This window comes from Macaca thibetana, chromosome 5 (assembly GCF_024542745.1).
Source record: "Macaca thibetana thibetana isolate TM-01 chromosome 5, ASM2454274v1, whole genome shotgun sequence".
Taxonomy (NCBI): domain Eukaryota; kingdom Metazoa; phylum Chordata; class Mammalia; order Primates; family Cercopithecidae; genus Macaca; species Macaca thibetana.
Genome location: NC_065582.1, coordinates 47,254,244 through 47,269,391, shown reverse-complemented (window position 1 = coordinate 47,269,391; position 15,148 = coordinate 47,254,244). Strand labels below are relative to the sequence as shown.

Sequence of the window (15,148 nt, the reverse complement as noted above, 5' to 3'; positions counted from 1 at the left end):
AACACCTTTTGAATAATGCAAACTAAGAAAGTGCTAATTGGTTTCCATGGTCATACCTACAGCTTTGTTTAAATGGATTAGGAACATAAAGAAAAATAAAGAATATATAACTGCAGAGCCACTTAAATTATAATGAAAAACAGTCTAGTTGAATGAAATGGGAAATGAAAGTACTGCTGATGATAATTTAAATAGTAGATAGTATAATGAGTATCTGCTTTGCATTAGATACCATCTCCAACAGTTTGTGTACAATGTATCTTATCCTCTCTTGGAAAACAAAAAACCGGCACTAGAGAAGCTAATCAACCGAAAATAAAAATAATAGCTAACATTTATCAAGAACGTATGTGTCAGACACTGTTGTAAGCATTTCACGTTAGTAACTTATGTGATCCTCACAGAGAACCCCATGAGGTAGGCAACACTAGCATCCCCATTTCACAAATAAGATAACTGAGTCTCAGAACAATCAGCCATACTGATAGGCAACAGAAGAGCCAGGATTTGGGCACAGATATGTCTCTAAGTCATCTGCTTTTTGTACCTCTTTACTGTCCTAATCTCACATTTGCATGCTTTGCGTTCTCCCCAAGTTCTATAAATTGATGGAATTTTAAGTCATTACAAAATGGCTCATGTTAGAGGCTTTTGAAAATTTCAGACAATTGTGTCCCTAAAGGCCTTTAACATAGTTAACATAAAATAATCAGTTTTATAAGATGTTCCTGCTTCTGTGTTTGATGTCACCCTTCATTCTCACAGTTCAACCCCAAGAAATGTCACTTGAATTTACTTCTCTAGACAGTTTTGTATATATTCAGCAATAAAATGAATCAGTAACCTCTAAAAGCAAAACTCTGTTACACTTACGAATTTCTGTCCTGATTTCAATCTTTTATTGCTAAAGTTTTTAGTTTAAATAAGTATTTTTCTCCCAACTCTGGCACGTTGCCTGATTCAACCAAACTGCTGTCCATATTTCTTTTGCTGGTAGCTGCTACCTGGCAATAAGCCATATGATACCAGAGTGATTAAAGCCAGAATTTAAGTTTCAAGTAAGCACCTCTTCCTTGGATAATAGAAATGTTATATCCAGATCAAGGGTTAAGTCAACCCCTCTCCCACTGACCAAGAAACATAGTTTGGATGTCCCCTCTAAATCTCATGTTGAGATGTAATCTCCACTGTTAGAGGCAGGGCCTAGTGGGAGGTGTTGGAGTCATAGGGGCAAATTCCTCATGGCTTAGTGCCATCCTAGAGATAATGAGTGAGTTCTTGCAAGATCTGGTTGATTCAAATGTGTGGCACCTCCCCCACCTCGCTTGTTCTCACTCTTGCCATGTGAGACCCCTAATCCCACTTCACCTTTTGCCATAAGTAACAGCTTCCTGAGGCCTCACTAGAGACTGAGCAAATGCTGGTATCATGCTTCCTATACAGTCTGCAAAACCATGAGCCAATTAAACCTCTTTTCTTTATAAATTGCCCAGCCTCAAGTATTTCTTTATAGCAATGCAAAAGCGGCCTAACACATCAAGTTTAGAGAAGGTGGCTGTCACATTCTAAAAAGGAATTTCAACAAGCTAAGCAAGTGAACTAAGCAAAAAACTAAGGGATGGCTGAGGGACTTAGTAAGTTTCATGCAAGAATAAAGGGAAACGATATTTATAGAATTTTTCTCTAATGCAAGGCAATGTTTGGAACTTCACTGCATTTATTAATTGCCCAGAACCACCCTGGAAGGGAGTTATTACTGCTTCCATTAATAGATGTTAAAGAGACATGCCTGGGTGATGCAGGTGGTGACCAAGCTTGGACTTGCACCCAAGTCTGGTATGAAAGTCCTATTTCTACTACCTCATATACCTTCCTAAGGGGGGAAAAAAAAACAGGAAAGAAGATTTAGAGTTGGACAAAAGAGCTGCTTTCAAATGTGGTTATAGAAAAGAGCATGAGGCTTGTTCTACTTAACTCCACAAAGAAGAGTTGGGACTGTAGTAAAGAGATAAAACTTGAGATACAATAGAAATACTTTTCTAACACTAGACCTGTCTGAAAATGGGAGGAAAAATTCTGAGTTTCAGTCTCCTGTCATGAAAGGGGTCCAAGAAGAAGGTGAAGGGCCAGGTTCAAAGTCTCTTCTGGTCTCTAAAATAATTTGATCTGGCCAGGTGCGGTGGCTCATGCCTGTAATCCCAGCACTTTGGGAGGTCGAGGCAGGTAGATCACGAGGTCAGGAGTTCAAGACAAGCCTGGCCAAGATGGCGAACCCTGTCTCTACTAAAAATACAAAAATTAGCCAGGCATGGTGGAGGGCACCTGTAATCCCAGCTACTGTGGAGGTCGAGGCAGAGAATTGCTTGAACCTGGGATGCGGAGGTTGCAGTGAGCAGAGATTGCACCACTGAACTCCAGCCTTGGTGATAGAGTGAGACTCTGACTCAAAAAAAAAAAAAAAAAAAAAAAAAAAAAAAAAAATAATAATAATAATTTGATCCTAAGCAAAATGATTTTAAGCAAAATTCATATTCTCTGAAAAATACTTGATATCAAGAACACTTCTCAATAATCTCCATTCCTTCTCAGCTGTGCAACCTTAAGAAGTCAGACTGCTGTTCCTCAGTTTACTTATTTGTGAAGCAGAATTAAAACCATTTTTAGGCCATCTTTTAGAATATTGAGGCGAATAGAAGATTAAATATGATAAAACATTTGAAATTCTTAACCCATCATAAACTCCAAAGAGTGTTATGTATCTCTCCCTACGTTTTTATGAGGTCCAAGTCAGTGTCAGAGCTGTCATGGAGGAACTTCCTGTCACCTTAATTAGAATCATGCCAAAAGCTCAGTGAGGCTTGCTCAGATGTGTGTGCCTGGACTCATTAGTGCACATTTGCTGTTGACTCACATGTTTTCCTGCTTGTTATTTATTTATTTATTTTTTTTTTTGGTGGGGGGAGATAGAGTCTTGCTCCTATCCCCTAAGTTGGAGTGCAGTGGTATGATCATGGCTCACTGCAGCCTCACCCTCTCACCCTCCTGGGCTTAAAAAGGGATCCTCCCACCACAGCCTCTCACATAGCTGGGACCACAGGCATGCGCCATCACACCCAGCTAATTTTTGTAGTTTTTGTAGAAATGGGGTTTTGGCATGTTACAGTTGCAAACCACTGAGCTAAAGGGATCCTCCTGCCTTGGCCTTCCAAAGTGCTGGAGTTACTGGTGTGAGCTACCACATCTGGCCTTGTTCACTTTCAAAGAAAAAAAAAATGTAGTGTTTTGATGCATTACTTTTAGGTCTTATGACGTAAGTTTTTAGGTTTTTTTTTCCTACACAAAATACAAACTTAGCTACTTATGTGCCATCCTCTTCCTCTAATTTTTCCATCCATGCTTTCAACAAAGTCTAACACTATTCTGTTTTATAGTTAATCACAAATGTGCTACTCTCTTCCAAAGAGGGGCTATTGGCTATAATCACTTTCTATTGACCTTATTTAATATACAAAATATTTTAGACGTGGAAAACTCTTACTGTCGTGGAGACCATTAGAATCTTAGTTTCTGGTACCTCCCCCACCCCCCAAAAAACTGGAAGACTATTAAAAGAGAAAGAAATTTATGCCAAATACGCGTGACTGTTAAGGGGCTTGGATATAATTTTTTAAAGACATCTCTGAAGTTTAAGTAGATATTGATAAGAAAAAATGCCATTATAGAAGTATTCATCATACACACAATTTAAGAAATAGATTCCATGCTTAAAGTAAGAAGACATACATAAACTTTATTTGTATGCAAAAAAAAAAGTGTAGGAATAGAAAATCAAAAGTCTAAGACTGTTCAATTTCATTTGAAAAGAAAACAAAATTTGTTATTTAAAACCCTATTGTCTATCTATGGCCAGGGTTGTTTTCAGGTCACTGCGGGGGTTCATACCAACTTACAGGATTCCAGCAACAAACTTATTTCAATCCACTGCCCTGTGGTCTGTAAAACATGCCTGGCCTCCCAACCTGAGAGGTGCTACTAGCAATTTTATCTTTTTATCACTCTGACTATGCTTGTATAGAACACAATGGAGCCTCTCCTTATCGCTACTTCTAGCTCTCAAATTAAGAACACATAAGAAGATTACGTGGAGTTTTTTGTTGTTGTTGCTGTTGTTATTCTTTTATTTACAGAAACTACAAAACTGAACTTTGTATCTGTTCATGTGTGTGTATTTAAAGAGGCTAATTAAGCAAAATGCCAAAAAATAAAAACTTAAAAACCTCACGATTTGGATCTTACATCTCTAGGCATAAACATTTGACAAAAATAGGAAATAAATATTCATAGTTTGTGAGGAAGCAAAATGTTCTAAAATGATATAGATGCCCAAACACATATTCATCCACATAATCTATAATACACGTACATAGGCATGCATATGTATACACATAAATACTATAAAAATAGGAGAAATTTAAAAAACAGTAGAAGTTAAATGTTTTTCTTTCATAGCATCTTGCATACATCTATATATTATAAAATGTAATTATATATCCATTTAAGATCATCCATGTTTTATGTTATTTGTTCCATAAAAAGCACTTCTGTAAATGTGGTAGAAGTAATAAATGAAAATCGTATTCCCTTTCTATGAATAAATACTTGCACATCTCTATTCAAGAAAAATTTTTATCATATTCACCCTGATAAAATGATATAAAATTTGTTTAATTGGTGGGGTATGGGTGTGGTGACATGTAGAAGGTTACAAAAGAAATAATAAACTCCTTGTTAAGATGAACTGAAAGTTTCTGTGACAAGGTAAAGTGCCCTGTACTGAAATAAATGTAGATTTTAAGATTTTCAGCTTTTAAAGCAGATTACAACTTTCACTATTACTCTGAAATTTGCTTGTCTCAGATATACTCTAATGCTTATACTGCATAATATTCACCAATTTAGATGAATTACACCCAGAAATGAAGTCTTGGTGCTAGCGTTATATTTAGCATCTATAAAAGTATAAGGAAGTAATCATCATGAATCGAAACTCCAACAAATAATTATTAAACCTCTACTATGTTGCAGGCAGATAAAATTGAATTTTAATATAAAACATTAATAAAAATTAATTGAGATTCCTAAAACCCATTGAACAATAGAATTTAAAATAGACAAGGAAGAAAATGTTTGTTAGATCTTGAGCTTCCTACTAGGTAGTAAAATAAAAGTAGAATAGCCTCTGGAGTCAGACCAAACTGAGTTCTAATCCCACTTGTATAGTCAGCAGCTGTAGAATTTTAGACAAGTTGCTCTAAGACAGATGATAATGCCACATGGATTAAATAAGATAATGCATGAAAAGTACCTCACATATTCCTTGCATGCTAGCAGATGCTCAGTAAATAATGAGATTTTTTTTCATTAAACACATAATTGGTAACATCAATGGGAAAATATTAACTCTATCCCTGCACTTAGAACATAAAACATTCTTAGTAAATGTTTGCTGAATGAATGAGCACTGAGTGAAATCTAAACTGTGGGGAGCCACACAACAAAGGCATGACAAGGCTGGAACACTTGCTTCTGTCCCCACTTCCATGAGATAAATTTCCTAGGAAACAAATTTTACCTTTGTAGTTATTGTTTTGCATCTGTGGTTGATTAAATACTTTAAGATCAATGTAATTTTTTTCCTGACTGCTAGTATCATTTCCACAGAGAGAAACAACTTTTATATTATTTTATATTTAACTTTTATATTCATCAACTCATAAGACATTATTATGATGTTCCAAAGTTCTACTTGTCTAGTCCCCCAAAAATTATGTCAGGTTGGTAGAGCAAAGGATTGTCAGGTGTTTCGGCAACAAACCAGATCGAGATCAGGATACAGTCATGGTTCTGGGATAAGAACACATTCCATAGGTTTCCCTCAGCCTTCAATCCCCCCTTAAACTAGTAGGCCCTTTCACACTTTTCCGTAATGATTAACATTCCTACCCTGGCATAGGACCACTCTTTTAGGCATCACCTTCTGTAAGCCCAGGCACGGTGGTGAAGTCAAACATGGAAGAAACCATGAAAAACTGATTCTGGGCCTCAGTCCTTGCTTTGCTCTGCCATTATTAAGTTATGTGACGTGTGATATGAATTTCAACTAGTTCTCTGTTTTCTCTTTTGTTGAAAGAGACAAAATGTCGGTCATTAAAATCATGGGTTTTGCAATTAGAAATGTGTGGTTTCATACTCTGCCTTTCCCATTTAAGAGCATTATAACTTTACACAAATTACTTAACTACTTTCTATACCTCAGTTTCTTGATTTATGAAATGGAAATTAAGAATAGCATCTCATTTGATAAGGGTCAATGAGATATCTCTAATATAATTATCAAAGCACAAAGCACATGGTTTGTTGTTGTCATCCTTGTTATCATTCTTATAATATCATCAAGCGTCTTTCACAGCTATAATTATAATCCTCCATACAGAAACTCTACTTTGTTTACAAGTCTAGAAGCCAGGACTACACAGCAATGAATTAGAAAACAAAACCAGAAAATATAATTGAGATAAAAAAGAAGTAAGAGGAGACAGGAACTACCAAATGCACAGTAGTGAAACAGAGTGGATGTAATATAAAGATATAGATGATATTACTAAAGAGAACCCAAGTCCATTTGGGATGCTAGAACACTCAAAAACATAGTAAATTCTGCGTTTAACTAAAGGTGACATATGAATAGAAACCAATCTATACATCAGAGGCATTTTCCCCAATACAAATAGACGAATTTTACTCTGCATCTTAAAAAATACACAATATCATATTTTATTAAATTTTAGTCTAAATCTATAAATTAGATGCACATGTCTTGTCCCTTTAAGTTTCCTGCAGGAAAAAAATAAAAGCAATATATCCCCTGCCCTTGATCTCCAGTTCAAAGCACATATGACATGGAAGCTATATTAAATCACAGTGTTCTGTGGAATTAGTTTGAAAGTTTTCGAATCTGAATGATCACATAAGAAGCCCCCAAAGAAATCGTGAATACAAGCACAACTGTAAGATTTGGGGAAGCTAAAATTAATCATGAAGAAAAGGAACTTTATTCATTATCAAAGAATGCTGTTACTTCTGTGAATTTGTTTTATAGAAATCGGAGAATTTTACTGTTTTAAAATTAATGACTATAAAATAAAAGTCAGAAATAATCTGTGCAAAGGAACATTTTAAAAATCGAAACAAAACAAAAATGCTTCTTAAGGCTGACCTAAGGCTCTTCTAACTCAATACTTAAGAGACAGAATCAGTGGAAAGAAAATAAATTACATCAGAATTTTTTTAAAAAGCCATCTACCAGAAATCAAGAGGCTATGATAGATCTATAATCTGTCTGGTTCATAGGGAGAGAAAACCACAAATTTGGCAAAGCACAAAACTGGGAAAAATAATAACCTAGCCCTTTCAGAATTGGTTTTCTAACATTACATTTTTTTTAGAAAAGTCAATTCTTCATTGTTGAATTTGTTTTATATAATCAAGATCAAATGACTAGGATCAGGGGTATTAAAATAAAAAGTGAAGAAATTTGTCTTGCTTCCATCTAAATATGAAATTTATGTATTTATTTTCTCTTTCAAGGGTAATACTCTAAAACTGACCCTTTGGTGCTTGTTCTCTCTCTAAGGTACTGTGTGTTCACTAATTTTCATTTTACTAAGAACTTCTGGTCCCCTGATTTCTGTTTCAAACCAAGGTCTAAATGTTGCACTACTGTGTAGTATGCTTCTGATGTTAATGACTGTTATGTCATAATGAATACTGGGGCTTGTGAGTCAGTAAGATGAAGAAGAACATGGTATGCATCTGATCTAGAAAACATGTGGACTGCTTGGAGTCCTAAGACAGCTCAATGTTTGGTATCTTCTGTTATGAATCCAGGGGTATATGGGTCAGATTCAACAGTCAGGCTAGAATGATGATATTTTTTAGGTTATCTGTGACACTGATAACCAGCCTTTTTAGCTGACCCTTTATACTTCAAACTGAAAACAATAACAGCAGCAAAATTGTATTGGTAATAGCATCATAAAACCATAAAGATTTTAATATGTTTTCCCATACAAAATATAACACCAACACCAACACCAGATGTTTAAGAGACATAACCTAAAGAAAGCTAGAGCAGACGGCAGCCTCATTCGAGTCCACAACTCATTTCTCTGCTTGAAGTATTACATAGTTTAAATTATATTTAAATTATATTATCAAATCAAAATGAGGAGCTGTAAGGATTAGAAAAAAATCAGAAAAAGACAAATCATGGAGTAGAGGTGCAAGCATAAGTCATCACATCTTTATCGAAATAAATTGTTGGTTACAAGTGGGTCCTTGGTGGAAGGGAACAAACAAACTTAAGACATTGTCCAGCTCCTTGAAAGTGGTCTCCATGTTTCATCAAAATAAGAGAGTCTTAACATTTACAAATGGTGTTCTATGCAATTGTTGTATTCATTTGTACCATAAAAATAGTGCAAGGCAGTATTCCCAATGTATGCATAATTATGAAAGTTACTATACTGTTAGAAAACAATTGTTTCAAAATTTATGTGTTTTCAAATTTACTTTGAATTTAAAAAGAAAAGTTTATTTTATTTAACGCTCTTCTTAGTAATTAAAATAGTGTGACTTCCTAAAGACTGTTGTCTCATCTCCTATTTCAAAGCAAACTGTACTCAGAATTAGCTATGATCTATTGTCTGTGTCAAGAATGTGTTTTAACTGATAAGTGGTTTAAGTGGTTTATGTTTAATAGTATAGCACCAACATAGGCTGAGAAAAGAATAATCAGCTTACTCTCTATTATCATAAAACTATGATATTGCCTCTAACATATTTCAAATATGGAAAGTTATTTGATTAAAAAGTAACATTTCGATAAGAGAAAAAATATTTAATAATGTGATCATAATTTATATCTACTTTCTAACTTTCAAAGAATTTCATTACTTTAATGATAATGTAATGTTGTTTTTTCTTACAAGGGCTAACAACATTTCACAACCTGAAACATGAACTTCAATGTGAATTTGAATAATTGCTGTTTCACTATAACTTGTTGCAGTGGAGAACATTAGCTATTTGAGAGCTGACATCTAACATCTGCAAGAATTGTGACTTTCAAACACACTGGCCATCAACAAATACCGCTTTTTTAACAGTGTTTCTACAAAGAGACCCACCTCAGGCTCAGGGCCAGCAACTGCTCCTTTGACTTCAGTAGCTCTCCCACTTTAAAACTGGCATAGCCCAAGAAACTTCGCTGAAAATAAGAGAAAGAATGGTTTCATTAACTTGAGGTTCTTTAATATGTTTGCTGTCACATCAATCACACAAAATTAGTCTGTAGAAGAATAAAATATTAAATCTATTAGCCTGACAAATATTTCAGTAACAGAGATAAAATTATCAATAATATATCCACCTCATGGGGTAGGATTAAAGGGTGAAAACGTATCATTTTCCCTAAAAGAAAAGAGATCAACAGGCTAGAAAATAACAAGAGGTAAAATACAGCACCCAGAACTGTTTCACTAACCATAATTTTCTCTGCATATGAAAACTGAGGGAAAAGAAAAGATGATATATTTTCCATATTTACCAGTGCTGTTGTTCCTCTTATTAGAATTCCTCAAATCACTGGCAGCAACAACTTTGTATTCCAGATATGAGCAAATCTGTTAGTTGGAGCTATTTTTATGTGGGACTTTGTACAAGTTATAAATAGAAATGCTTTAGTTTTCCCCCGTCACAGCAATGTTTTAAAGCATTTTTCCTTTGTTATTTCTTTACTAGCATGGGACAATTTCATCCTAATACACGAAAGAGAATGGCACTTATTCAGTTACATTTTTTTAATTGCTTTTTTAGCCTATTATATTAGGTGTTGATGACCTTTGAATACCTGCTTTCTACTCTTTTTGACTCAATGCAAAGAATAAAACTCCAAATTGTTTTTTTATTTCTTTCCCAGGATAAAAACCCTATCATCTCTTTCTACTATCCCCGGCTACTTCTGATTTAAAAGTCACAATATTATGGGATAAATAACATGAAAAAGAGCTCTCATTCTTCCCTTCAGGTCAAGGAGTAAATATGAAAATATTAAACCCATGTTATTTCTTATGCCACTGTGGCCTAACAAAATGTAAATACTCTACAATAAGTCAATGGTACTTCTTCCAGAACAGTCTCTCATCATAGGTCTGCTGCCAAGCTGCACTAGAATGAGAGGCTGGACAAAGAATTTGAGAGTAACGGCATCTTTTTAGAGGTAAATAGGAAAATATTTCATACATGAATGGCTACATCCACACTCAGAAATTGCTAGGCAGAGGAAAGAAAAGCTTGAAGTCGGAATTTTTATCCCTCTTTTAAAATCTTTAACTTAGACGAGCTGGTCCTAAAAGGCTTAAAATAAAACATTTGGTAAAACACACTGGTCATGGTGGCTCACACCTGTCATGCCTATAATCCCAGTGATCCTGGAGGCTGAGGCAGGAGGATTGCTTGAGGCCAGGAGTTCAAGGCTGCAGTGAGCTATGATTGCATCACTGCACTCCAGCCTAGGAGACAGAATGAGACCTCATTTGAGAGAGATGGGGAGAGAGAGAGAAAGAGAAAGAAAGTGAGGAAGGAAGGAAGGAAGGAAGGAAGGAAGGAAGGAAGGAAGGAAGGAAGGAAGGAAGGAAGGAAGGAAGGAAGGAAAGAAGGAAAAGAGAGAGAGAGAAGAAGAACCAACGAACGAACGAAAGGAAAAGGAGGAAGAAAGGAAGGAAGGAAGGAAGGAAGGAGGGAGGGAGGGAGGGAAGGAAGGAAGGAAGGAAGGAAAGAAGGAAGGAAGGAAGGAAGGAAGGAAGGAAGGAAGGAAGGAAGGAAGGAAGGAAGGAAGGAAGGAAGGAAGGAAGGGGAAGGAGAAGAAGGAAGGAAGGAAAGAAAAGAAAGAAAGGAAAGGAAAGGAAAGGAAGGGCACGGCAAGGCAAGGCAAGAAAATACAAATCAGTTCTGAAGGAGATACCCATATATTGTTAACGATAAACCCAATTAATTAAAGTTCAAAGAGCTAGTTTAGACACAAAGTCATCAAAGCCTGAAAAATCTGAGACTAAATTATTAGGTGAGAAACATTAGGCAAAAAATAGAAGATTTGTAGAAACAAGCTCTCATGATAAATCCATGAGTGATGAAGTAGAGTGAATCAAGACAAAGAAGGAAGTTTGTGAGCTCTATCAGCAAAGCATGCAGAAATTAGAGTGACTTTTCAGCCAAGGGCAGAGAGGGACTCAGAGAGATCCTCCTGAATAAAAGTGTTTATGTCACCTCATCAGAGATGCCTTCTAAAACATCCCTTTACTGAAGCACGCTCCCCTCCCACATACACGCTCCACTATTCTCTATTCCTCTTTTATTTTTCTCTATCGACACTTATGACCACCTGACATATTATATATATTATATATGTGTTTATTTTGCACCTCTCCAAAAAATAATCGAGAATTGAAGCTCTACAAAGAGCTTTCTTTTGTTTGCTGATAACCCTCCACTGCACAGCACACAGTAGGTAACTGGTAAATATTTACTGATAATGAATGAATGAATGAACAAATGGCATAGACACCAGCCTTTAAGTAAGTGATTCTATTAGATATAGGAGAAAAGTTACTTTTGCAGCTATTTATAAACTACTGTAATTCACTGAAATGTGGAAAATCAAAACAATTTTGTCGTATGCAGATCGTATACTGCTGTAGTGAATTTTATTTTAGCATTTTGTATTTTAAAGAGATGCTGATCTCACTTTCTCTTTCACTGATAATCATAGCTTTTAAATTAAATTCCCACTCATTATTCACACTCAAAGAAAACTTTTAAGCAATCATAAATTTTATGACACTCCAAAATTGCAAATTATTTTCTATTTGCCTTTTAAGATTTTGGAGGTATGGATGGTTTTAGAATTAACAAAGCTGGCTAAACATGTCATGAGATTATTGCAGTCTTTTTAGCAATAAAAGTAGCAAACACCCCACAGTGGAATGTAGCAGCTAGAGACAGGTGGAATTGCTATTTTCAGACATAAACTATGGACTCACCATAAGGCACAGCTGCAAGTAAAATTTATGACCACAAGCCATTGAATGTTTCTCCTGTTCACCAGACCAGGAGCTCCTGTGGAAGCAGAACCTTGGCTTGTCCATCTCCTAGCTGAGCCCAGTGTCTGGAACAGAGGGCTGCACTGTGAGTGCATACAGTGTGCCAAGGACAATGCCCATGAGTCAGGTTTATCCATTACAACTGTCAGCCACTTGCTTGATCCCAAAGGATAATGAAAGTGCTCACAAATAATAAAATCTGTTAAAAATCAACCTGGATAATGATGGCATCATACCATTACATTTTGTAAACTTGTCAAACAAGAGGAGGTATTATTTGGGTACCAATGCTATCCTTTTTTTAATCCTAAAAATAACTATATATCAAGACTGCATATTGTATAAACTACATTAATAAAATCAAAAAAAATGTGAAGACAATTGTTTTATACTGCAACAACAAACAATGGGATTGCCTATACATTTACTTTTGAGCTGGTTTTTTATTTGTTTTCTTCACCTCAGTATAACTAAAACCAGGATTCTCCCACCCCAAAGTTAGAAAATAAATCTTTAATCTATGTGAATACTTGCTGAACACATTGTAAAAGAATGAATGAGAAAAGAGTCTTCTCTATAGCACATGATGCTAACGTAAAAGAATAATTTAATATAAAGCTATTGTATCTTTGCTATCACTGTCATAATTATATAATTTAAGATAAGCTATTTAATTTTTTAATATTTTAAGTATAATTCAAGGGACATTTTTTTCTGAATCTCCTTTGGTGCTGTTTCTATCAGGGGGAAATAAAGACAAAAAAGAGAAAGCTTCACTAGAGTTGGAGCTCAGAGGTCTGAAGCGTGGCTCTAAATCAGTTATTCTGTTCAAAAATGAAAATCTGGACAATTACATTACTTCTTGCAGCCCCCAGGCTCACCATCTACTGCTAAGCATTGTCACTTCTTATTTCCCTGTCTTCTCCCTTATGAAGTCTGGGGCCTTGAACTAGTTGCTCCACTACTCTAGACCTTAGTTGCTAAAGAAAAAAATGCATATGATAACTTATCTTTCTCATAGTTATTGCTATGAGAAAATTAAAGTAATCCAGGCAAAGAAAACATCTAGCCAGGAAAATAAAACATCTCCCATAAATATTTGCATAGTGATTAAGATCATATAACTAGAAGTCATATGCCTTAAAAGCATCTAATGCACAGCTTAAATACTTTTGGGAAAAGGCAAAGTATTTTTTGAGGAGTCTATAAGAAATGCCTGCACTACAAAAAGAAAAATATATCTTTAAAAATAAATATTAGATTTGGGGGAAATATAACTTAGAATACATTTTAGAAAAAAAGATGAAAAAAGATACAAAGGCCAAAAGGTACTGTATAGTTATGAGTATTATTGTTGAGAAAATATTACCTATGATCCCTTATAGCTGTAAGTTGTATTAGATTGCATAGGATATTTAAAGAGCCTTAAGGATTGTTAAGGCCCTGCTAGTCTGTAGATGAAGGAACTGGGGCCTCTAAGAGTAAACTGGCTTACACATGTCACCGAACTAGTTAATCTGTAGAAGCCAAGTTAGAACCCGGGTTTCTTGCTTCTCTCTCCAGCATTCTTTCATCCCCACCATGCTGCGCCTCATTTCTAGGACAGGTGGCAGTTCCCTTTCCTTCTGACAGACTCTGCTTGCACAACATGCAGCTCTAACCTTTCTTGCCTGCTCATGACAATACAACACTCAGTTATTCTGATGTAAGAACCCCAAAGCAGATGATCATTACATTGCTTGCTGCATGATTTCAGTCTCACCTGGCTGGAGAGTACTATCAAACAGGATGGAAAAAAGTGGGGCATCTGTCAGAATCCCTGGCCTCTCTCTACAGGGAGTGTCCACATGAATACTATATCCCACCAGTCCCTGAAGCCACTCCGAGCAAGTCACACATATCCAGACTGCTCAGTAGGATTTGACATCTCCATGCAGCAGGTCCTCTGTGGCTCCCCAGTCACCTTTAAGGGGTCAGAGAAGGTACACCACCTCACATGTGGCCACAGATGCCCAGACCTCTATCATTCATGTTCTTCTCACAAAGCCTATATTCAAAGCACAGGTTTTATTTTTTTTTTTTGTTTTTTTTTATTGCAATTTGCATGAACCTCATCAAATTTATTCAACTACTCCCCAGAGCTGTGCTATCCAATGAGTAGCCACTAGCTTTAGCAGGTAAAATGTGGCTACTCCAAGTTGAGATGTATACTCAGTATAAAATACACACTGAATTTAGAATGCTTAGTATGAAAAAGGAATACGAATATGTAATGTATTGATTACACTTTGGAATAATATTTTGCATATATTGGGTTCAATAAAATATATTAAAATTAATTCAGCCTGTTTCTCTTACTTTTTAAAAACACAGCTGCTAGAAAATTTAAAATTAAATATGCAGCATGCATTTTGTGACATACATTATATCCATTGAACACTGCTGGTTTAGAGGTCAAATGAATATATCAATAAAATTTCGACCTATCCTCATAAAACACATACAGGAACTATGGTATAAGTTTTCAAAGGTCTTTGAAAAGTTGAAGGTTGTATTATAAGACTGATACACAACATCTCTTATGCATAACCTACACACAGGTCTTTTCATAGCCCAGGTACTTTTTTTTTTCTGTAAACCATAACAGATATGGTTACATTATTTCCTACCCCACAGGAAGAGAAAAAGACTAAATGAACTATTAACATTGAAAAATACTCAGAAAGAAAAAATAATTGGGAAGAAATCTATTAAAAGTTGATGAATAGCCCAAAGGAAACATTAAAAAGCACTTTAAGGTAAAGTCACTTATCATAGAATTTTATCTTTACTTGTGAATATACCTCAAAAGGTCTAAGAGCACATATTAATATTTGCTTGACTAAGTCATCAAGAAAATATTTGGGTGCATCCGGTAAATTCTGTTTGAG

At 35.5% G+C, this 15,148-nt stretch overlaps 1 protein-coding gene across 8 annotated transcripts in view; it reads right to left on the bottom strand.

The window, feature by feature from the left end:
• INPP4B (inositol polyphosphate-4-phosphatase type II B) overlaps nt 1–15,148 on the bottom strand; it is an 817,532-nt gene that overhangs the window by 257,864 nt on the left and 544,520 nt on the right. For 7 of the 8 annotated variants that reach the window (XM_050791144.1, XM_050791150.1, XM_050791147.1 and 4 more), the window contains one exon: nt 9,249–9,328. In XM_050791144.1, coding sequence (XP_050647101.1) covers nt 9,249–9,328 — 80 coding nt within the window. Of the gene's footprint in view, nt 1–9,248; nt 9,329–9,667; nt 9,750–15,148 lie in introns of those variants that run through there. The other variant, XM_050791151.1, reaches the window with a different exon arrangement.